Source organism: Chamaea fasciata, unplaced genomic scaffold (genome assembly GCF_029207755.1).
Source record: "Chamaea fasciata isolate MVZ Bird 193981 ecotype frontalis unplaced genomic scaffold, bChaFas1.0.hap1 SCAF_1, whole genome shotgun sequence".
Taxonomy (NCBI): Eukaryota; Metazoa; Chordata; class Aves; order Passeriformes; family Sylviidae; genus Chamaea; species Chamaea fasciata.
Window position 1 is genome coordinate 123,193,664 of NW_027094086.1, and position 26,159 is coordinate 123,219,822.

General features: G+C 38.5%; 1 protein-coding gene across 10 annotated transcripts in view; it reads right to left on the reverse strand.

The window, feature by feature from the left end:
- Window positions 1–26,159, reverse strand: part of HDAC9 (histone deacetylase 9) — a 457,129-nt gene that overhangs the window by 217,193 nt on the left and 213,777 nt on the right. For 3 of the 10 annotated variants that reach the window (XM_066196220.1, XM_066196181.1, XM_066196244.1), the window contains 4 exons: window positions 11,735–11,976; window positions 10,638–10,788; window positions 8,469–8,589; window positions 6,432–6,553 (listed from right to left, as the gene is read on the reverse strand). In XM_066196220.1, the coding sequence (XP_066052317.1) occupies window positions 6,432–6,553; window positions 8,469–8,589; window positions 10,638–10,788; window positions 11,735–11,976 (636 nt within the window). Of the gene's footprint in view, window positions 1–6,431; window positions 6,554–8,462; window positions 8,590–10,637; window positions 10,789–11,734; window positions 11,977–26,159 lie in introns of all 10 variants that reach the window. The other 7 variants (XM_066196213.1, XM_066196189.1, XM_066196237.1 and 4 more) reach the window with 3 other exon arrangements.

The window sequence follows — 26,159 nt, forward strand, 5'->3', positions numbered from 1 at the left end:
TTGTGCACCACCATAACTCAACGAGACACTGAGGAAAACCATTGAAATGCTATTTCCTTTGCTTTGGAAGAGAATTATGTACAATTTCAGCATGCTTTGCATTTCTAACAGTTAAAGCCAACAGGGAGGTATCACTCTCATTTATATTACTTTCCCATGAGAAAATCAAAAGCAAAGTACAAAGCTTATGCCTTTGCTCATGAATGGCTCTGTAATACTCACTTGGCTTTAGCCACAACATGTTTTTTGGCAGCTAAACCCCTCAATTAGAGTTGTGGGTTTGAATAGATTTTTCAGTGAAACTATGTTTTGCAGGATTTTGGAGAAGTGCAGTCTTTACTAAACAATATCTTCTATTTTGGATGATCCCATACCATGTGATTTCCACTTTTCTCTGTTCCTCTTTTTTTTGCCATCTTTTAGATGTTCTTGTTTACTTTTCTAAAAGTTTGCAACTGTCCCTGCCCTAGATAAAGTGGAAGAAAAATCCTAGTCCTACTGAAATCAAACAGGACAGTTTCTACTGACTTCAAAGAGTCTCAAATTTTTTATGCAGTATTTTGTAACTTATTTATCCAGAGGGAATAAAGCTTTGAAATATCCATTAAAAACATTCCACTTCATTTTCAATGGACAATATGCTCTTAAAAAGCTTTAGATTTCAGGACTGCTCCCTGTTGCTTATTGAAGTGGTTTCTTTAGGTTCAAAGGTGAAAAAGGTGTCAAGTATCTGATTAGTTAATTATCAAAAAGTTATGCAAGGTACTTCTAAATGCTAATTTAAAAGGCATTTTTAAAATATACACAGTGTAAGAAAAATTTTATGTACTTGCATGAAGCAGAACTTCGTAATTCAGCTTTGGTTATACACTGGCCAGTAAAAGAACAAAGATAGTATTTTGATCAAGATTGTATAATCAGTTTAGTTAGGAAGACGGGTTGGTAGCATCAAAGAACAATGACTGGCGGAACAGAACATGATATAGATACACAGAGTGGAATTTTTGCTAAAAGAGAAAGACATTGAATCCAGAAATTGACTAAATTTTTTACTCAAAAAAAACTTGTTTTCTGCAATTAAGTGTTAAATAAAATAAACTACAGAAACAACCTTCCATTGATGGGACAACTATGATGGTCTTCATGAGAATCATTCTGGTGACAACTCCTGCTGAATCCTGGTGCAGGCACTGGCAGCTTTCATGATACCAAAGCATACCTACCCAAGTTCTTTTCTCTTTGACAGTGTCATTAATACTCCCCTAGCACTCATTTTTATTTCGTTTTAAGATATCTCTAATAAATTTTCCTCTAACTTTAGCTCGATCAGAATGACAGGACATCCCTCCTCAGCCCCAGTTTGGGAGGCTGCAGGGCTCTGATTGGCTGGAGACAACAGCAGCCCTGCACAGTAGCTACAACCACATCACATTTCCTTGGAGCTGCTGTCTCCCAGGGCCTGGACACTGGCTTGGCTTGCTTATTACATGAATCTGGAAGCTTTACCTCTGATTCGCCCTGCAATTGCAAGTGGAAGCTTTTCCTCTTTCTAAAATGTCCTACTACCAATTACATGCTCTGAAGTTATTGATACTGAATTTGGAAAGGCTAAAAACATTTGGCGGTTAACAGGAAGAGTCGTCAAGATCATGGTACCTTTCCTCCTTCTCACTGTGATAAGTACTGATTTCTTCTGGGCACACTAGCCAGTCCAAATTTGTCGAGATGGTTCACCAACCCAGGAAAACAAGGACTCTGGAGAGGCAGGAATGCTTAGCATCCCTGGAAAATGGGATAAACTTAGGAGAATCATATGTTTGCCTCATTTCCCTGCTTCAATAAACAAAGTGCCTCTCCCATTTATTGTGCTCGCTCATAAATTCAGAGAAAAATAGCACTTCTCTCCACTGAGCTGGACTTCTTCATTTTGGCAGACATGGTAATTGAGGGTTTGGGATACTCTAAGTGTTTCCTTTAAAAATGAAAACCAAAAGAAACCCAGTTTTTTCATAAACTGGTACATCACACAAGAGTGAATTCCTAGAAAATGCAACCAGAAATAGAATTTGGTGGCACAAAAGGGGAAAGGAGAAAAACCTTCACACATAAAATATTTTTCTTCTGATTTTCAACTGCTCCAGTAAATTACTGAGTCACTAAGTACACAAAGAATTGTAAGGAAATATTCTAATTAATTTCTTTTCTTTAAAAAAAAGTCTGCTGAGTTCTCATTCAGGAATCTTTCATTCTCATTTATACAAGACCTACACTGTTATTCTACTGCCTAATCAGGTTAACTTAATATGGTTTTTACAGAGTGATCTTAATGGCTGTGCAGGACAGCCTTCTTCCTCACTTTCATCACAATATTAAACAATCCTTCATCTCCGCTTTTTTCCTGTATGAAATTACATAACTTTTCCCATCCAAGGAAGAACCTCATGTTATTTGCTATTAAAAGAAACCCATGCTGTTTCCATTGAGTATGCTTCCAATTTTTGGAAAGTGAGCTACAAACATCTTCTCCAATTGTTATATAGTGAGAGATCTGCAGATCCCTAGTTGTAAGGGTACAACTCCATACGCAAAGAAAGGTTCAACTGGCACAGAAACAAAATGGAAAGAAATACTGATTGACATTCCCATTCTTCCATGACTGTGCTAAACTCAGGAAAAGAAAAAAACAGTTCATACTTGATGTGATGATGCCCCCAAGAATTTCTTCAAAAAAAAGCCAAAACATGAAATAAAATGCAGAAATTCCACCTACAGCAACATTTTTAAAAAGTATGCAGCTTTGGCCAGAGAGCTAACCCTTGTTGAAACTTACTGGCTTTTGCGGGTTTGTAACAACACTTCCATACAAAAAAATGAAACTTTGAAGACTGGAGAAAATGCAAATGTTAGGGCCATTTGCCAGAAATTCTGCATTTTGAAAAGGTAAAAGAAAAAAAAAAAAAAACATGCTTTGAAAAGATCTTCTACCCTACCAAACCCATGTTGCTTATTGTGTTTTTATTAGTTTTACAGTAACCTCATAAAGAGGGTAATATTTTCGTGGACAGATAGTCACGAAGAATAGAAGAGCTCAAGGCGCAAAAGTTCCCCATATTAAATGATCAGATTTTCAAAAGTACATGGCTCCCATCAGAGCTCTTAAAACAGTCAGTATGAATTTCAAAAGTGTTCAGTAATAAGGAGGTATTTTCAAACCTCTCTGGGTAATTTAGACACATTAGTCTCATTGAAAGTTAATGAGCCATGTGCTGCTCAGGCTTTTGAGTGCTTTGCAGAAAATACATGTTACAACTGGTATTCATGGTGCAAGTTCTGGGGATTTTTAAAATTTAATCTTATGCTGTTTATACTAAATTCTGCTCATAGTTACAGATGTGTAGCTTCTCCTTATGGTGTATTTATCTATCCAGTGAAGCAATAGCTCCCCTTGCTCTACTCTTTTCAAAGTCTGTCAACACCAAGTATCTGAATGCAGCTGTGCAAAGAGTTGCATATCCTGGCCTCTAGCCCCTAGGACAGTCCCAATCCTCCATGCAGCTAAACTTTCTGAAGCCCACTGCTGACAACTTCTGCTGCATCTTGTATAGAAAGGAATGATCCACATGGCTGAGACTTGTTGAGTAACCACAGTCACTGCACTAGGATGTTAACTGGTACCTAACTGTAAAGACTGAGAGAGCAAGACTCTTAAGTCATTCCCTAGTTATCTAAGCATTCCATCATTCTAGATACTAGAAGACTAAAGGCTGCAGAAAATATTTTCCTTTGTACCATTCTTTCGGAATTATTTTTTAGAAGATTAAAAAGGAGATGCCACCTCAGGACTAATTAAGCAAAGATTACATGGATTACTGAACAAGAAAGTAAGCAAGTAAAACTCATGATTTACAATGCCTGTGTGACACTTGGTGTTCCCTTAGCACTGAAAAACACATTGGGATGTCAGGGAAAAATCATTCAGCTTTGTTTCCCATTAAATCTGATCTCAGAGTACCTGATTCAGTCAGAATTATCTTACAAGAGCATTTTATCAGAGTTGGAAAAGAGAAAGATACCTCTGTATCTTATATTGTAAAGATTAAAAAAAAAGTAACCTAAAAAGCAAAACAAAGCTGTAATTAAAAGTCACAACAGGTATTCCTTTCTGAAGGCTGGAAGGAATGTGAGGTCTGCTTTCATACGAATTGCTGACTTCACGCAGGTTCAGCACCACAGAGGGTTTACCAGGAGCCAGTGGCAATAAGCCTTCATAGCCTAAAGGGAAGGAAAAGAGGTTCACCCCTCATGGCAAAGGTCAGATTTCTGCAGGCTTACAGCCTGTCCATATACATGAGTGCTCGTGGGACATCTTTGTCTAGTAAGGTCCCTGAGGATGACACAGGCTCCACAATGTCCCCTCTGCCTGGAGGATGGCCCTACAGCCACCCAGATCAGTTTAGGGTCATTTGACTTGTGTCAATTTGATTCCTGTTGCTTTTACACTCAACCTGATGAACAATCATTGGAAACTTTGTGGGGACGTTGCTGAAGACTGGAATTAAACATCTCTAGTACACAGAGAGACTGGATGTATAAACAGGATATTAACAGCTGCTATTTTCACGGATATCAACAGAGATATCAAATATCCTCTGTTGGTAACATACAACATGATGTACACTTCACTTATATTTGCTTATCAGAATCACTATGTCAATGTCATAGAAACGGTTATACTAATGATTATATTAGTATTTGTCTATTTATTCTGTAGATATCTTTTCAGAGAGTCATCATGTCCTTTGTTCAATTCTGGAACTGATGCACTGCATGCCCAAATATTTGGAATAACATATAGAAAACATCTGGATTTAATTATATTATAGTCCTCTTATGCAGACAATGGGAATTGAATTAAGGAATATTTTGAAACCCCCACAGAGATATAAAAGTATTAGCAGCTGCACGAGAACTTTACTGTTACAAAGTTTGAAAATGTTTTGTTTTACAGATCAACAGTCTGACACATCATAAATATCAATCATAACATTTAAGATACATAAACATGGGAGAAAAATTAAAGCTTGCATTTCAAATACATGTACATGAATTCACAGCATTTAGAAGATGCAGAATGTATCCTTTTATTCATAAAATGAAAATGTATAATCTATTGGCATAGAAAATCTATGTAGTTCAATGGTATTAAGAAGAGAACCACATAAGGGTTTATTGTGATGAACAGCCTGAACAAGATTTTATAGAATCTTGTTGTATTGCCACCATATTGTACAAAGAGTAATTCAGCTAGAGTAAGTTAGCATTTTGCTTTTCATGCTTCCATTCCTTTGAAAATATTTGGGGATATATTATGAGCTTAGCGAGTCTGCCCCAAAGTATTAGATATACGCTGAATTTTCTCTCTGAATATATGCTGGTTCCAAATGCCACTTCTTTTCAAGTCAGTTTTGCAGTTAGTTTTCAATCTCCCAGTGGCTAAATCACATTCAAAGGCTGTTAGCACAGTAGGGGGTCAGACTTGCTCTCTGAACGTAACTATATCACTCAACAGCAGACTCATGCAATAAGCGATCTAATGTTTTCTTTTCCTTTCTCCCCCCTCCTCTGAGTGTCTCCCTGCATTCCTGGATACCAGTCACTGCACCAAGGTCCTGAGGCAACAGCCACATGGACTCCACCACCATTCTAGCTTGCTTTATGGTGGAGAAAAAGCTACGTCTACAGTTCACCTGCTGTCATGATAAAATATTCAATTGTTAGATCTTCTGAAATATTCTAAAACCTTCAAAAGAACACCTTCTATGTGTCAGAAGACATGCAAATGTGTGTACATGGACACAGCACAGTGCTGGTAATGCCAAGGTCATGGGTTCGATCCCCATGTGGGCCATTCACTTAAGTGATGATCCATGATCCTTTTCATTCTCTTCCAGGTCAGAATATTCTGAGAGTCTGTGATATGCCTACGAACTCTGACAATCAATGACACAAAATATAACATCAATCCAATTCCTCCTCTTTCCATGATTTCCCCTCAAAATGCCGTGAAAAACATTGTCTAAAAGGAGAATACCATCCGAAGATAGATACTGTACCTACCAAGCAGGGCAGAGAGAGTTATTAAAGCCAGAAGAAGAGCAAAGAAAATAAAGATCCAAGATGATCTGTTCGGAAACATGATTTATCAGAACTGAAGCCTGCACTAGCTGTCAGCACTGGGAAACACCGACTCTTGGTACCATGTGGCCAGGCTGACCTCGGAAATATGCAGTCTGGATCTCTGAACTTACTCATAGTAACATCTTGAACAGGATTTGTGGAATATGATACATGCCTGCTGATGGACAGGATGGTTAAAATAAAGGGTGGGAGAATTCCTGGGCAAGGGGCTCAAATAAACAACGCTAACTCACCCGTTTTACGAAGTGGAAAATCATCCTTAGCATCCTGTGCTCCTGGTAAAGTGTATTTGTATGGTGGCGAGGCCCCACTCAGGGGTGGAGAGCTTTGATCCAGTGAGGTATGGTGGGCAGCCCTGCAGCAGACATAGAGGTCACAAATTAGCTGTCACTGAGGCGACCAGCAGTAACTATCCACACATTTTGTACGTGTCTCAGCTGTGTTTATGTTCTTGTTCGTCTAAGTGTGCACAAACCACAGGCTCATGTAACCAATTTCACTCTTACAGTAAGTTATGGAAATCCTTGGGATTCCCAAAAATGGACTTTTTGCACTCATTACAGAAGTCCCATAGGATAATATTCATGTTGATCTACAGACAGGGTCTGTCACCAGTTTGGGGAATTGACCATTTCAGGTGTTTGCTTTTTAATATGAATCAGCTGACAAAACCATTTAAGGCTTGTTTATCACATACAAATAGATGTATATTGATCAAGCCCTCTCTACCAAAATGTGGGGGATTTTCAGGACAGGAGGGCTTGTATAAAATAACCAGAAATATTGAATCATTATCCCTTGGATAACCTCCTCCCCCAAATTATCTAGTGGACAAGGTAAATGAAACCTCAATTTTAAGTTCAATTTGTAAATTTTGGGAGCACACCACTCTGCAGCACATAGCACTCATGTAAGCAGAGAAGCTCCAAGCTGAAGAGTGTTTTCTGACAACTGCTGGATGAAAGAAACATTGCGGACAGAGCTTTCTCAACAACCATGTAGAAATTGCATCATTTGGCTCAGAAACAGGAGTTGTTTTGGGGTTTTGTTTTTTTTTTTTGGGGGGGGGGGAGGGGGCAGGGGGCTTGTTTGTTTGTTTGTTTGTTTGTTTGTTTGTTTTTTATCTAGAGTGGGAGAGAGGGAAAGGAGAAAAACTTTCAAACACTGTGTTTATCTAAACATAATTTTACTTGGCCTTTTACAAGCTCTGCTTGTCTTTCCAACACAGTGTGGTTAATTAGTAGTACATCTCTGTCGTGAGAGGAAGTACTACTTTCAGTAGTGTAGCAGAAGGCATCCTTTCCAGATGTCCTCATACTCAGTCATCTGAAGTTCAGATTATTAGTCCAGAAATATTAGATATTCAAGAGATTTTTACACATTATTTGGAAGAAAAAAATAGATTACTGTATCTCCAACAAACACAATGTAACTATATATTTATTAAACCGTTTTACCAAAATGCTCTGGTTAGCTCTGAATGCAAACTCCAAGGCCCAACCTTCAGTAATCCTTTTAAAAAAGACTAAGTAAAAGATGAAAACCTAGTGTACCATATGCATTTCTGTTTGTCCTACTGCAGGCATGACATTGAAGTCCTTCAGAAACGCAGACAGAGTTCATTTTGTTGGATTAATTTATATGGAGAATAAAAACTGCAGAACTGTAAACTCTTAACATGTCAACAGACCATTTGAAGGACTCAACAAAATCACTTGCTTCCATGGTCCAAGCAGATTCTCGTCAAGGTCAAGTTATTCTAATATGCAGTTTGGATATTAAAATCCATGAGTCAGAAAAGTTAAATGACCACTATCTTTCTCAAAATCCTTGTGAATTACTAACAACATTCAAGCAACTTCACTGGAAGCAAGAGGGAATGTTTTGTGATTGATTCAAAATCCGAGTAAGACAAACACAAAGTTGATCTAACTGCATAAAATTAAGATACTTGGAAAACTGACAGGTACAGTTGCAAAATTTGTGATAGCAACAGCTGTAGATGCTACAGATGAAGCAGCTAAAATAAAAACAATTATATAGATTTTTGAGAGTCTTGTTCTGTATAGCTCTCATCTCATCACTGAACACTGAATACTCTTCAGTTCAATCAGAAATATAACACTTCTGGCTTTTTGCTAATCTTTGGGTTGAACTCCTGCCTTGCTCTGGAGGCAGACTCAACACCCCTGCTGGAAAAGCATTCTGCCAAGTTTTAGCTGATACTTCAACGAGACAAGGAAGCAGCTTAATACTGAACATACGTGTACCAGAGCTTGGGGTGGCGGCTCATGGAATGATTCTTCCCATTTGCTGGAGAGTCTTTTGTAGCTGATTTACTTAACAGGAACTCTTGAAGTTTCTGCTTCACTTCTGTACTGGCAACTGCCCCTAAGAAACACAAAGAAATGCACCTTATCTTCACTTTAAAAAATTACCTTTTTAAAGAAAACAAACCCCCAAACAGAGTCTGTGCCTTATTGCTGGAAGTTTTGTAAACTATGAAAAAACTATTGGTGGAAAAAAGTCAAAATGAGATAACATTTGGAATAAATGCTTGTCTGTGGAAACCTGAAGCTGGCTACAATCCAAAAATCCAGTGAAGTCATAAGGAATATTTCAACAGTAGATGAGGCCATTTATCCAGGGCCAGATGTATCTAAAGAATTTAAATTATTTCCTGATAGCTCCCAACAATCCAAATACAAAACCAACAATAGAACTAAAAAGACAGTAACAAAAGGCCAGTTTGAGTTTTTAGCAATGACGGGTTTTTCTTTTAATACAGTAATAGTATCAAAACAGCAAAATTGTCCTCTTAACACTGTCTTGGTTATAAGCAGAACACTGCAGAAAGAGCCAGCAGTGAGGCTTTTAACTGGAGCTCCTTAACAGCTTCTACCTGCAATGTCTGGAAGACAGGAGACAGTGGTTTTTGACCTCTCTTTGTGGCTAGTTCAATACAGAACAAAAAGTGGAGCATGTCACTGTAAGGCTGAACTGCCAATTCAAGCTTGCAGCATGGGACAAACTTATTTACTCATTGCCAAAACAGTGGTCATTAAGGAAAAAAAATGAAAACAAAAAATCTTTTAGTTTTCCATAATCAGTGGCAAAAAAGGGATGAAACCCCATTTCTTTCAAAGTTGCAGCACTAAGGCACTAAGTATTTGGTCACCCAAACCTGACACATCACAGCTGAGACACTGAGCATGTCCCATGTGACCCACTGCCCACAAAATACCTCTGCTACCTCTCTGTTTCATATCCCAACCTCCCTTCCCTCCTCTATTCATTAAATAGATCATCACCACCAAAAAACTCTGGGGCTGGGCCTGGAGGGATGACAAGCTGCTTGGCTGGCTGTTACATCCTGAACAGCCACCCAGCAAGCTCAAATTGAGAAGGGAGCCATTGAGGTCACATCTCTGCTTTTCCTCTGGCAGGAGCACTGATAAAGCCCAACAGTTCATATGGAGGCTGATTTTTTTTTACTGCTTAGAGGAATCTTTTGTTCCTGCAGTTTCCACACCTTCATGTTTCTAGGTCAGTAAGATGGAAATTTTTTTATGGGTTCATTGTTCTTCAAAGTACTAGAAGCACCATGGACACCTTAATTTCTAAAGCCTACGACATGGTACACCTACAGCTGTTGAAGTGATATATTTTTCCTCCCAAGATAAAAAAGCTCTTTTCTGCTTCAGTCTTTGTCAGTTAATTCTAGTACTCATTTAGGGCAAGTAACAGTATCAGTTTGTGGCATCATCTTGAATATCTTCACACAGTACTTCAACCTGATTTTCAAACTGACCTCACTAAAGAGAATTATTTGTATCTGTCTCCCTCTAGTGAGCACCAAATCCTAACAAATCTCTATAGTATTTTCTTTACAGCTATATGTAAGCTAGAAATAACTCTTGGTTACGCCTCACGAAATGTCATCAAGAACAAACACAAGACAGTTTGCAAAAGTCCTAACAAAATATTTGGAAGTCTTATCCTAAAATATTCTTAAAATTTTCATTTTATTTTCAGTCTTGAAACAATGCTCAGCAACTTATTTAATTTTTTTGCTGTTTTATAGTGCTTTCTGTATTGAGAAATAAGCTCTTCAGAAAGTTCTCATGTGAAGCTTTACCCTTTCAAATTTCCTCATTTCTTTAATACGAAGAGCTTGACTCTTGACATGCATATATACAAGTCTGTCACACTGTGCTCTCCTGCAGTCTTCCAGGTCTGCACACAAACCAGAAATGTGTTTCTGTGGGTGCAGTGGATGGCCCTGCCCTTCTCAAAGCACAGTCTTGACTTCTCGACCTGCATACTTCACACAGGAATAGGCTTCCTTCAGGTTCCTGTTCATAGTTCATTTTGGCTGCGAGAACGCAAAGAGGAATAGATTCATTTCTTATTAGGATTCATGGTACATTGGCTCTTACTTTCTCGTCCTCTTTCTTTGCCTCGGAGGGGAGGAAGCTGCTGCTCCCTGCGATGCCTCTCCAGTTCCTGCTCTTGTCTTTGCTGCTCCAGTTTCTGCTCTTTTTCAAGGAGTTCTTGCTGTTGTTTAATGGCTAGGAGTTCCTGTTGTAACTTGCACAGAACAAAAAGACATGAGAAAGTGCAGTTTGCAGTGTTTTCTAGGTCAGTCCTGGTTAAAACAACCCCCTTGAGAAACTGAGGATCACTGCTTGCCTTTATGCTTACACTTCTTTTCATCTCTTAACTGACTTTTAAGCAGCACAGTGCATTACTGGATGCCACCAAATTGAACTCTAGTGTCAGGTAGCAGCCTGCTGCTCTGGTTTCACTTCTTTCTCTTTGGGCAAAGATGCCTGGAAACCTCACATTGTTCTTTGCCTGTGCATCACCCAACTCTGGTTGCTCTGCTCTGCTGCATTTGTCAGCTCTGTCGAGTGGAAGCTTAGCTCAGCAGCACAATGGCAAGTAGATAAGAAGAAAAAAATGAAATGAAAGGCAAGGTCGTAAATTCCCAGTCGAAATCCATTATAGCAATCCTGCCACAGTGCATGCAATCTCATAAATCATTTCCCTGTTGTATTATATGGGGCAGTTCAGAGAGTGAAAACAAAACACTATCAGGGCCTGCCTCCATTTTAAAAATGCAAATATTACGCACTCACCTATCGATTTGATTTGTGGTCACAAACTCAAGTAGTAGCCCAAAAAAGCAGTCTTTTAATATAATAAAACCAGTACGTACTAATAAAACAGCCATTTTGAGGTTCAGCTGAAAATCCAGGTTGCAAAATAAGTAGTTCGATTTTCTGTGGATGTGGTGGCTTCATGAGCTTCGTGATTCTCATAGTTTTACCTTGGTCTGCTGTGAGCACGTCACTGGTACGTGACAGCAGCTTTGCTTTAAAAGGCTTTTACCACCCCACTACAGAGAAAAGAGCACCCAAAAGAGCACCATCTCTTAGTCACAGCAAACCTTTCAGGCACGTTCCCTTTCTGTGTCTGCTTAAGCACATTCATTTTGCAGATCAAGTAGGGGATAAATGAAAAATGTTGCTACCTTAATGTGCTCCTGGAGCTGGGCCTGATGCTGGCGGGTCAGGTTTTCATGCTGCTTCTGGAACTCTGCAATGAGCAGTTGTTTCTGAATTTGCTGCTGCTGCTGGATCAGGAGCAGCTCCTGCTGCAGCTGCTTCTCGCGCATGATGGGGTCCACCATGGGAACCATCATCCTGAGATCGGTTCGCAAGTCCAACGGTGAGATAGGCTCCAGTCCCACGGGAACCTCCGACTTCACATCCACTGTGGGAATAAAACACAAAGCGTATATTAAATATAACGGGAGAAGGAGAGCAGAGAGCATTTCTACCGGGAAAAAGACCCATTTCACTCAAAAACTGTTTCAATGTACAGACCTTTCAAAACACCTACACGATCTGTGTATGCAAACTTCAGCACTTCCTTTCCATTCTCTACAAAAATAGTCCCAGATTAATATTCTGCTAAACAGGTTAACACACAAACCAGTTCTAAATCCATGTCATAGCCCAGTGGAGCAATATTGTGAAAATCTCCTAGGCACTATTGATGCTAAACAATAAACACTCAGGGCACTTCCTCAGCATAAAATGAAGGCACTGCCGTTCCCACTGCACTGCAAGAGATTTTTCAAAGCTAGCGTGTAGATTTTCTGAGGATAGTGTCACACATGAAAAACTCTCAGTTCTACATGGCTACTGCATATAAATGTACCTGGCAAACACAAAGGAGTAACATATAACATGGAGAAATAATTTGACACACAAAATGAGAAGTTTTAACGTAGCTTTTGGAAAAGTGACCACCATGCATAGCACACTCTATACAGCCTGTAAGAAAATGAATTATTTCAATTTGTCGTAGCAATGTTATAAATTCTTAATCCAGCATTAAAGTACTTAATGGAGGGTCCTGTATTTTCTATCTCCTAATTTAAATCAAAGGGACTAAAAAGCAGCAGAACAGAGCAATTTGATCATTTTCAGTACAATACTTGTAAAACTCTGGTTTGCACATCAAGTGAAGAGAGTGAGTGCAACCATATCTGCTTCAAAAGAACAAAAGACTAACAAGCAGCATATCTACAAGAGGAAAATAAATAGCAGCTGAAGGTCACTGCTAAAGCCCAGCAGTTCTGATTCCATCCACAAGAGGACAGTGAAACACAAACACATCCTCTCCGGTTCCTATTCCTCCACTATCTTCATTGGAAAATAAGATTACTAACTGAAAACAAACACGCCGTCGGAAATTACTCGGGAACAAGATTTTAAGCTTATTTTCTCCTTTTCCTCTGCTTCAGCCGTATTTATTTCCAAGGAGGAAACTAAAACGAAACAGAAATATTCTAATAAGCAGAGGCAGCAAAATTTAAGCAGTAAAAGTTGAAACTGCAGCAAATGGAGAGGACTGAATTCTAACTGTCGGATTAAATCTACTAAAAAAATTTTATAAAAATAAGAGAAAAGGCACCAAATCTTTTGCACCAATCACACTTTTTTGTTCTCAAAATTCTGAAAACATACACTTTTCTGGGCCCTTTTTTTTTAAATCCTAATAACTGTGATTGAAAACCTCAGAGCATAATTTGGCTTCTTAACCTGCTATCCCAACAGAATGATTGTGTCTAAGGGCTTACTTTTGTTCTGAGACTAATCACTAAATTACAAAAAAATCACCTTTAACTTACAAAAACTACTCTTGATTATAAATAATTGCCACCAACCAAGAGAAACGGACAGGCAAACCCCCAGCCTTTCATCCCATTTATTCAGCAGCAATCCACATTCCATTTGTCTAGACTAAATATAGCCACGTTTATACAAGAAATCAATAGTGCTTGCAGAGAGCAGAGCAAAGACATGAATATTTCATCAAACCCGGAGAGAAACGGCAATCAGCAAACTGACAGCAAACCGTGTAGGCTGACTGGCCTGCCAGATAAGTCTCCTGTACTTGGACAATGGCTCATTGCCTGCAAGTCACAATCTTATCATCAGCACTCTTCTATTTTTAACATTAATTGCATTGTAGGTGACAAAGGTTTATCATGTTTAAAGGGGAGAGATGGATTTTCTTACATCTCCTGTGACAGGATAATAAGCCTTACTAGGAGCAGTAACTGGAGCTCAGCAAACCCTGCAGGGTCTGGTCCACAACAGTGTTTGCAAACTGAGCCCCACAGGGTCTGGTTCACAATAGTGTTTGCAAACTGAACCCTGCAGCTTATTTTGCAGATACTGGCTGACAACAAACCTCTACAGGTCTGCACGGTGATTCAGGCTAATTATACTTCCCATCTTGGACCAACATCTCATTTCTTCATTTGAAGAAAACATAGCATGAGGGGAAGCCTTCAGGTTCTTTTTTAACAATGGAAATTTCCTTTCACTGTTAGTAAAATCTGCGACTGAAACCAAGCTCAGTTTGGTAAGCTACACATTTTCTACAATTTTCACACACTCAAATAATAAATCTAGCCCTGGAATATCTACTTCATCAAGTTGACCTTAACCTTATTCCTTAATGTGGGGGAAAACAAATGTTAGGGTAGGTCTAGACTTGAATCCATAGAAATCAATACATAATATTTAATGTAATTTCAGTGCCAATATTAACTGACAAATAAAGACAAGCATTTATTTCCTGGCATAAATATTGCTAACAATAAGGTTACCACCAATACTTCTAATAACTGCTGACACAGTAAATCTTAAATTTTAGGGGTAATTACTGTCTTGAAAGTGAACTAAGTAATAGTTAGCTGGGTAATATCCAACCTCATCAATGAAATTATTCTAAACATGTAACTGTAAGATCAGCAATCAGACTGAATGGTTTGCTACTGTTTCACAGTCCTAATCCCACAGGCCATTTACATTCTTACTTGCTACTAGCTGACACGAAAGAGACAAAGCAGCTCCGTGGGGCTACTTCAGTGTGAAAAATGTGTAATGGAGCAGAGAATCAGAATCAGTGTCTTTAAAAGCTTTGACTTTTAGCTGACGCATCTTCCTCCCACCAGCACGGCATTGCAATTTTAAGTCTCTGGAGAGCAAAGGTGATGCAGAATGTTACTCTCATTGGGGCTTTTTATGTTTTTTAACCCCCTCTATATGTGTGTATATATATGTGTATACATATATATATATATATATATATATGTGTGTGTATACAGGTAAAAAGTTAATGTCCTAATCAGTGCCCTAAACTTCAAACATCACAAGGAGCAGTGAGATACAGGATCTAAGCAACAGGATTCACAAAAATATTAGACAAAGAAGGAATGGGATGGATAATGAAAGTAAATATTAATCAGAGTTTGATAAAGGCTAGCTTCACTTATTCTTCAGGATTTTCATATCACCCATGGAGTAAATCTGTAGCAGGCACGGTTCAGACCCTGTCCTCACTCTCTCCCCTGCAATCCACAGCAGATCCTACCCAACAGCTCTGCCAACTACAGAGCAAGTCTGGGATTCCTCTCTAAGGTTAAATAAAGACAAACTCTCTGAGCTCATGTCATCTGTGGTGAATACAACAGTAGGCTGCAGAGTATTAACTAAAAATGTTACTGAAAGCTCAGTGATTCCAGGAAATATGCCAAAATTTGAGTAGAAAAATATTTAATTTTCAGTTACAACACATTGCAAAAGGCATATGTATTTATTTTTCGTATAAGTACTCAACTGCCTTTATCTTGAAACACAACAACAAAAATAGTCTCAGAAGAGTGTCCATATCAATTATCCTCCATAGATGGCACTTCCCACAGGGCTTTTGAAAATCTGTGGAAAGAAAATAAGACACTTGAAAAATGGCATTCTTGTTGAGTGATTTAGATGCTTGGAGCATGTGTAAAAAGAGGTAAAGGAGCTTGGTTTAACACTCAGGGTTTGCATTATGAAACCATTCCTTACAATGGGAACACTGACCAACTGTTAAGTCTTCCACTAAGAGGTGGCATTTCAATTTCTGTTTCTGGTGACTGGCTTCAGTTCCTGGTGTATTAGTAACACAGATCTTCCAAATCACAAATGCTAAAGGAAAAATATCAGAAAATAAAGCAGCCTGCATTCTTACCACCATCTCCCAAGAGAGGCAATCTTCTTTTTTGTTGGCAGTTACCTTTCTTGGCAGACATTTCTGCCACCCTTAAATCCAGGAACTTCAACAAGGAATGCTGTCCTCAGCTGAGCAGTCGACATTCCTGATTTGAGATGCAATCAAGAAGAATTCAAGTAGACTTGCTTACAGACCATCTTGTCTAGTACATTTATGATTCTTACATAAGAGGAACTGTGTGGACCGCTGGGACTGCAGGGATCCAAGTTAACCTTTTCTCAAAGGAACATCTCAGTTACACTCTTGGGCTGGGACAATAAAAAAGGCTGGAGATAGGAGCAGGGCATGAAGCTGGTGAGCCTCCTTCTCCTGCCTTGGTTGTTCAAGGCAGACCCATACAGAAGAAGCAGTTAAGGTTTATGAAGTGAACAAGGAGGACTACAGAAGTTGGAACACTAAATTAAAACTACATCTGACAAAAAACATATGACAATTTTCTCCAATCAGCAGTATTAGGTAATAAAAACATATTCGTGAAAATGCACAAAACCCAAGTAAAATCTAGAAGAAACCAGTTTGCAAAGGAATGGCCACACCTTACCCCAAAAAGCATCTTGGTGAAGTATTACAAAGAAAAGAGAATGAGAGTTTAAATCAGTGCTACTCCTTCGAACTCTGCTCTACAAAAAAGAGCCCGAAGTTAGTAATACCTTGTAGAGTATTTTTCATAGTTTTCATATGCTTTTCATAGAATGAAAACAAACCAGAATAATTTTGCACATTTTAGTGTAAAGGAAACTGTCTCCATTTGGCCTCTTCATACAAAGAACGTAAAAACTCTCCTTTTTTTGCAGAATTAGCCATCAGTCAGTCATGACATAATCAGAGCACCAAGAAATTTACAGAAAAGAGCCCTAAATGCTGAGAGGAGAGGAAGATTCACCCCCTCACCAATAAAGATAATACTTCAAATTTACTCTACAATTTAAAACTAAATTTTTTTAAAACCAGATTCATGTGCCAACTCATTTAGGACTTGAAAAGTTCTGAAAAGCTGATACCTGAAAAGCTGTAACTGTGTCTTTGAAACAGATTGAAAAAAATCTTTGAAAAGACTGAAAAGATGAAATACTGTAGAAAGCTGAAAGTTGCAGGAAAAATGGAACAGAGGGTATGAGGGAAAATTTGGCAGCCATGTGAACCATAAAGTAACTGGCAGGAGATGGGACAGAGAAGGACTGGCCAGGGAGTAAGACATGAGCAGAGGATGAAACACAGGAAAAGGAATTAAATTTCTGCTCTGAGAGGCTGCATTAGAGGGACACTACTCACTCTGTAACCTAAGAGTAGCCCTGGCACAGTGATAAGGTGGCAGTGAGGCCACAGTGTAAACACAGGAGCCATGTGTTCCTGGGGAGGATGCTGGGAAATTAGGGGAGCAAGTGCTTTTGAACAGCCACGACTAAAGAGGACTGAGACTGGCAAGAAAACTGCCAGAGCAATTGTTCAGTGTTCCAGAGTGCAGAAGATATCCCAGTCTGGAGCCTGTTCCCTGGAGGAGAGGCGGTGCCACAGCAAGACCTGTGTGGCAGACGGCAGGAGCGAGAAGCTGAAAGGTTAAGAATAGCTAGTGACATCAGAAGTACAAGTCAGATGATCAATAAACTGTGAAAGGTTAGGTTACCTCCCATGGGATGCTTTTATCATTTCAGCTCTGGTAGCTGAAGTCTTGCACCTCAATTCTCAGCTGGCATAATCTGTCATTCCTCTGTTAACTTCAATATAGGCAAAGCTTCTTTATGCCACCTGAGAAGCTAGATGCAGAGCCTCTCTCAAGAGAACAGGGATGAAAGAAGACAGCCTTCAGAGCATCTCATTTCAGCATGGGGACAAAAGCATCTAAATTTAGGATGACATTTATAAAACTTTTTTGCAATATATACAATCAGCAGTTTCTTTCTCCACTCTCTCAATTATGCTAGAGAGTGCATGAAACTGCAAAAAGTGCCACCTAGATTTCACTGAATGTTATTAAATATTTTTGATTCATGATATATCCTCAATCTTACACTGGATTTTGGTTGTCACAGGCAAGGAAAGCAGAAAAACTGTAAATGAAAATGGAAAATTTCTTTCAAAGGTAGCACAATAACTTTTTTGGGCAGTTAGGTACCCAACTGCACTTTGCAGTTTTAAAACTTCCTCACACAGACAAGAAAAAAACACAAGAAATTAAGATACATTTCAGAACAGAAAAAGTATTTTCCAGTTGTTTTCTTGGATTAGCACTCAGAAGTCAGTAATTATTTTAAAAAGTGCTATCACTTGGAATTAGAAGTATAAATGAACTGTCAAAATTGATGAGGCACTCAATTCAGTTTATAGTATTAAGGAGAAGTGTAATAAATTAAACTAGAAAACTATTCCCCTTTGTTCTAAAAAAAGGGATCTTATCATGATTATAGCTTCTTCCTATTTCTTTTAAGTGTTTGCATACATGTCATAATGAAAAGTAAAATAAATGCAAACAGGGATCTGGGCTTTGATTTACCAAACTATTATTTCCCCAGGGCCTGGAAAGGAAGCTCAAACAACCACAAACTTCTAAAATATCAGTGAGAGGCCTTGAAACACCAACACTGAAGTTCCAGTTAGCTGGCTTTGGTAAAAAAATCAAAGGCTTTATTATATTGATTTACTAAAATCAGATTCCTTCTCTCTAAATAGGCTTTTGAGTCAAGCACTCATTACAAGCACAAACATAAATGCCATCTAATTTGTTATCGCCAGAAAGTTTTTAAACATTGTAGTGTTTGCTGTTTCTTCTACACTGAACACATGAGTGAAAGTTCCACTTATGAGCCTGCCAGAGCTCATGCAAATATCAGGCCAACCACTTTCGTCACAGGAATAAAGGTAAATGTGCCCAGTAAATCACATCAGAACATGAAACACTTTTAAACTCAAACCTGGGATGATCTGTTATCAAGAAAGCCAAGCTGAGCTATATTTGGGTTTCTGAGTTACTTTATTTATATTTCACCTAGGAGAACCCTTACATACACGTTTTCCTACACCCATCAGCACACCGGCATATCTTCACTTTCCACAATAAGCCTTTTTGATATAAGGAACATGAATGCCCTAAATTCTAGATACTACTGCTGCAGGCAAGACAAAACCAGGACAAAGATAAATGCACATATAGTTAAAAATGTATAATTTCTAAGTAACTTTATTCTGAGTTCCAAAATCTATGACAAACTGATGATTCCATGAGATAATGATAATAAATCAGTGTTAGTGATGGCATCAGGTTAACCACTTAGACATTAATGTGCCCTCTGCATGCCCTCATCCAAGCACTGAAAAGTGTCAGGGAAGAATGTAAAACAGTATTCTTTTGGCTGTGGATCTTCTGTGCACAAATCAGTACCACTGCCAGTGAGAACCCCGTGAAGATGCCAACTCAGGTTTGATTTGGTGGCAGCACCATTTACTGGTTAAAGACCTATGAAGGTACAATGTCTCCAAGTCAGCAAGTACCAGCTTACCAGTATCTTCCAGTCACTTCAGTAGCAACTTAAAATTATCTAATTAAATTGAAAGCAAGTGTGACATAATTGTGTCTGTTACTTGTATACATACAAAATTCTTGCATCATATCCTGAAATGATAAGAAAAATCATGGAGCAGACATGATACAAAAGGTTCCTCTCACCTCCCTTTTTATAACTGATACAATGATTGATACCACACCCACACAGGAAAGGCAATGTCTACAATAGTATTGATATCATTCCATATAAAAAGACCATACACCAACTCCCCCAGGTTGCTGAGGATGACTGAAAGGGCACCATGGAGGGTTCTAGAGACCAGCAGTCTTTGCCTCATCAGGCCTATTGCCTGATCTAGAGGCAACACAGGGCTGCTACAAAGGATACCAAATACATCCAGAGCTTAGGATTTTCACTTACTTTTCTTCCATCTCTTCTCCACCCGTGAATGCTGCAGGCACATTTGTGACATTGTTGTGTTTACACCTGCTGAATAATTCCCAGCAGTGAGGCTACCACTAGTCTAATCTCAAGGTGATGACAGAGAGAGAGGAGAGGGGGAAAAAGCCCCTCTGTGAAGTGAGGCTATCAAAACAGCTACCATTTGGGCATGCCAGCAGGTATGTCCCAAAGTATCATAGGGCAGCATGCTCCAAGTAAATAAGACAGTGGGTGGAGGTTTGCTGAACAAGTATCCCCATATAGCATTGCTATTTCAGGGGTGTGACAGCCACTGCTCCAAACAAAACCCTTGGAAGGCAAGATATAGGGCAAATCTTTCAAGGAACTGTTGGCAACTTTGTTTTTTAGGAAAAAAGATGAGTGACCCCAAAATTGCATTGGAAACAGTATCTTCCCGTTCCTTTTGTTGTTGCTGTAGAAGTATGTGCTCCCCAAAACACTACAATAATTAGGGGTGGGGTGTGATTTTTCTCCTTTTTACTGCATAGCAAAATCTAGCCTTTACATGTAACTTCTTAGGCTTACAACCTGCCTATGATACCCAGGAAATTAGGAAAGACCTTCTATTATTCCAATGTTTCTGATAAACATTTATGGAACATCCTGATCTTGGACAAGGATTGGGCTAAAAATGGTGCTGATCCTAAGGACAGAAACAGGGAGGACTGAACAGAAACCTCCCCCAAGAGGAGGGGAAAAATCCAACAGAAAGATATTAATGCCTTTTAAAGATTCTTTCTAATGAGATAGTAAATGTCATGCCAGTTGGAAAGTGACAACACAATATTTCTGTGCTAGCTCAGAAATAAAACTCTCATGTATTCTATGCAGAATTAAAAGTTGCAGATGTTCATTAGCAAAGATGCATCTGTTTGCATTATACATTTTTCCCATTCTGCTCCCCTTTGTACCACATTGCCTTGAACTGCAGCACACTCAGAGGACTCTCCCTCCCTCTGCTCACATAAAACACTGAGCATATTTGCACAGGGACTGAAATAAAATGAATACATAACACTAAACTGCTGGCTTGCTGTGTTCCAGAGGTCTGCCTGCTGGATTACTGATACCTAGCAGCAGAAGAGTTGACAACATGCATAGAGAAAACACTGTGGGTAAGGCAGGGAAAATGAACGGAAAAGATACTTTCCCCGTGATGATGCAAAGCAAAGGAAAGGTAGGGTTTATTAGATGGTAGCAGTCAATCAGGAGAGGTAGAATATGAAAAGCAGAAATAATGCTAATACAGCTGATGGGAATATTAGGCAGCAGGCAAGCCTCAAAGTTGGATGGATAATGACGTCAGTAGGCAGAGAAGACAGGCTGCTCTACAGAAAGTTAAGGAGGAGTTACTGAGGAAGGTCCCTCTCAGCTTGATGAAAGGGCTGTGAAAATTTTAAAGGTCTTCATCCAATTTATTTTCTGCTGCAGACAGAGTACGTCTTTCAGGAAACAACCTTGACTACCATGCAGATGGCCTCGTTTCCACTACTGAGACCTTACATAAGGCAGGCACTCCAGTAAGAGATAATATAAAATACACAAAAAGCATTATGAACTCGCAAGCAAGAAAGTGCCAATCTTCTAGGATGCTTTCTTGTATTTTTGTCTCATTAACGTGAAGACAGTTGTGGTTTTGTAGAGCATAGATCCAAACTATAATCATTTGCAGTAAGTAATCACAAAAAGTCTCTCTCATACTTTGCCATTTTGGATTTGGGGGAATTACTTGAAAAATGGAGACAGACATCTCAGGTTCAGAGCTGTAATCCAAATATTGAAGAATTATTCCTTTTATACTAGAAGGGTGTCTTGACAAAGATAAACTCTAAGATGTTTACTTTTAAAATCAAATAATGTTCTCAAGCTGAAAAAAAACCCAAGCTAGATTTAAAATACCTTTTTCGTGTAATCGTGTGATTCTGTTAGCATCATTACTATTACTCTACTTATCTAAATTGAACCTTTCCAATTTTTTTTTTCAATTTTCACCACAGTAAATGATTTCAAGCCTACTTTATCCATATCTGTGTTTACTTGGACAATCTACTTTGATTTCTTGAAAAAGAACTGTAAGTTTCTGCTTGAAATTCAAAACATCAATATCAATCCACTACTAGTGCTACACTGTATGAGAGTAAGAAAAACTATTTCTATGGTTTTTCATAATGATATAACACTAAACTTAGAAAACAATATTCGTGACTTGTGCTCTCCAGAATGGAGGGATCTCTAAAAGGCTCTCTCTCGAATGCAGAGACTTAGTTTCAACCACCAGAGGGAGTCAACTTGATGTTTCAGGACAACTACAAAATCGGAATGAACAGAAAAATCACTGAGAAGGGAAGAAATAACAAATATCGCTATTTAATCCAGATTTATATGGATACAAAACATAATGAAAATAAAGTTTACTTGGGGTTCAATCTTGTGAGATAAGAAAATCACCTTTTTCACTTCAAGTGCTCATTAACAAAATTCCTACTAGTATACTTTTCTTATAATACTTCAGACTAACAAAATTTTAAGGAATAAAAATATAATATTTTACATAAGAAAAATACTGACATTTCTATGTAAACTAATACTCTTACTTAAGTTCAAGACACTGCTATACTCAAAAGTCTTTTTACCAGCTGTAAATACGGCAGGTTTTCTGCAGTTTATTTATGGTCCAGTCAACTCAGTCAGTAAGTAGAGTTATGGATTTACCACGGTGAGTACAGGAAACAAACAGACATGTCTCCTCACTCTGACATACATTTGCCTTTGTAATTTTTAAGAGCTGGAAAAGCAAGCTGTAGAAATTATTAAGATGACAGTAACTTTCTCAGAACATTAGCTGGAGATATTTTCTGTGATTATTATTTTAAATAAACACTGAAAAAAATGGTTCTGCATTCTGTAGCATTCCAGACACTAATATAACAGTTCTAAAAATTCATCTGTGATGTCAAAGAAACAACATTGAACATTTCTATGCAATTCTGATGCCACTTAGCAAGTGCAGTTCAGAAAACTGAAAAAGTCCAAAGTTATTACCCATTTTTGGTTTTCCACATTTCAGCAGGTCCATTTTTCTTACTAGTGGGTTGTTTTTTTCTCTCCTCATCTCATCTGATATGCAGAAAGTCAGTGGGCATTTCTTCAGTTTTCAAATGAGAGAGTCTTTCTCAAGTAAGTTTTGCAAGAAATTAAATTTCCTACTAAGAAGTCTACAAAATATCAGTGGGAACTCTTCTCAAATTTCAAGCTCAAGTTTTAGAAACCCACAGATCAGGCCTGGAACAGGCACACTAGACTAATAGAGTCAAGCACTAGAAATTACTCTTCGAGAAACTCTCCAGGTCCTTCGAGAATGTCAGCCTAATCATTTAAATAAATCCTAGTCATATGGAAACTCCCACCCCCCACTTAGCACATTAATCACTCAGAGCAGAAGTTCCCTCTCACCAGACCTAAGATGAACAACTCTCAGCATATTTAGTCCTGTTGACAGAGCTTTTGAACCTGGCTGGAAACAACATTACAAGCAGCTAAAATTCTGCAATACAAGAGGCCACTTGCAAGTAAGTGTTTAAGTTCTGCAGTCTAAGCAGAACTTTTTGTGATCAATGAGACGGCATCCATGTTATGGAATTATTGCATCAGGCATTGCGTATTAAGGACTGGAAGAAAAAGGCAGCGCAACTAATTGAAGGTTTGCCATGGAAAAGCTCTAGTACTAATTTTAAGGTGAAGCACTGAGAGTAAGCTTGTTCCCATAAAGAATTTATTAATGTGTTTGCTTTGACATGACACAAAAAGGGATCTAGCCTGAATCCTCCTCATCAAGGTTCTACCCTCACCAAGGTACTGCAGAAGGCTGCACTAGCAGCAGCATACCTAAGTTCTCCTATTAGAATTTTTTTTTCTCAGAAATATGAAAATTCTTCCTTGTTGCTTCCCTTTTTATGGTTTTTATATTTGTGCCATGCACACTTATATCTTAGGGTTACACTGATAGGAAAGAGGAGTTTATTTTGGCAAATGAGGTTATTTTCACTAATGTTTACATGTGCTTGTGTTTGGTTCATTATTCCCCTCAATTAGGATCTGATACTGCATACCTGAAACGAAATTTCTACATTGTTACGGATTTCCCAATAGCCAGCCTTGGCCAAGCACACTCTCTGCTGACTGTAGAGTTCAACTAATAATTAAATGAATGCTGAGATCATGATAGCATCCATAAAGCATGTTTCCTAGGAATACACCCCAGATTTCCCCCTGCTCATCAGCATAAACCACCACATCCCAGAACGAACACAAAATCTACACAACCACTAGTTACTCATCACTATGGACAGAAGCATTCTGCAGAAACTACAGAATAGTAGGGTCAGGACATAAGATATATAGGGAGAGAATGACCAAGTGTCAGCCCACCGGCAGGAAAAGATGTCTGGAAATGCAGCCAATGGAGATGACATTGATTTCACTCATTCCAAGAACATGAATACTATTCTGTCAATTGAGAGCTATGCACCTGATGAAACACCTCAGAGAAAAGCTGACACCCAATGCCATTACCTTTCACTTTCTCCACAAATCAGAGCCCAAAAGTGACCAATGGATGCTCTTGGTTTAAAATGAGCTAACTGATGCACCCATAAAATTCCATTTCATTTCCAATCACATCCACATCTGCCAGACAAAAAAAGAAAACTGAAGTTGCTAGTCAACACACATGTAAAACAACGTCTGACCTTAAATTAATTTTGAATACAGTTAAAGTGAATGGCTCAACTTCCACACCAGAGACGATTAAAAAAATAGTACATGATCTTTAAAAATGTGACAACAACCAAATGTCACGGTCCGTTATCATCTTTATTCATCCAGTTCCAGAATTTGCACCATCTATTATAGACTTTGTTCCACCTCATCTTAGAGGACATTCTGATAAACTAGACAGCTGAGAAATATGTCTTTTTCTGAAATAAACATTGCTCGGTTCTAAGAATTTGCACAATTCACTTCCTTAGCTCTTCCTTGACAATGTCTATTTAGAAGAGATCTATTTATTCCTCACCACATTTCACAGTTCCTGTTTCTAAATGAGAATCATATTAACAAAGGGTAGAAAGACACAAACATGACTAAAGAAACCAAGGCTGTTTTTTCTAATGTAGGTACAGTGGTACCTACAGAGGGGAAAAAAATCCAAAACCTTCAAAGACGGGCCTCAATGCAATTTACCTTTCAAGACTTTCTAATCTTGCTGAAAAAGAGCGAAGTATAAAGGTGTTTAAGATAAAATGAGTAATTGTAGATAGCTGTATTACACTGTAAACCATTTCCAATTTACTGTTCATAAAGGTCAAAACTGACCTTCTTCCAAGAAACAGATCTCTAACTATTTCATGACAAGTGATTGTCTGTTCACCATTATTGTCACATTGGATTACAAGCACTTCTTCCTTTCTGTAATACAGTAGACATCATGTTAAAGTAATTTCAAGATGATAAATGGTATTTAAAAAAAAAAACCACAAAGAAAAAACAGTGGAGAGAAAGGAATCCACTTTCCACAAATTCACTCTGTGCATAGTTGTAACTCTTGTCTCATTATTTTCTGCTTAAACTAAATTACTTATGGCCTCTTTCATACTGCAATATTTTCAGGGGAAAAAACCCTCAAATACATAGAAACCTGCTGAAAGAATATGAAGATCACAGCACAGACAGTAAAAAGAGCAATGGAACTGTGGAAAAAAACTCCAGCCAAACAAAACCATATTTAGGGAGATCATGTAGCAAAATTCAGATTTTCTTGTGTGTGCTTTGAACAGATGGTATGTATTTCCTCCTTCCCATGCACTTTATAAGCACTTCACCATCCTCTCCAGGTACTACTTTTGACTATGGAACATTTGCTAGTACCTCCTCCTGCTGTGAAACTTCACTGGTAGGGTCATTGAAACAGGGGTATACATTGGCATGGGCATGTAGAGCTATTCTGATCCCTTCCCTGCGGTTTCCTTTCCCACAGTAGGCTACCCAATATTCCAAGGCACAGCCTGAACCAGGATAAACTTCCTGCAAAATGATTGTGGTTCCATTCCTCGGCCCAACCTAGGACACCAGGGACTGACCACAGTCTCTTGAGCACAGATGTATCAACATGCTACTGGAGTTGCTGAGTAAAATGATTAATGTATTGAAATACCTGTATTTGCTAGTACAGTATGTTCTTAACCATTTTCAAGACTTTTTGGAATCTGTAGCTTGCAATGCCATAAAAGATTAGAATAAAACACAACCCATGAAAGTTTCTTATCAAAACACCTTTTGGGCCACAACATTAACTCCACTGCA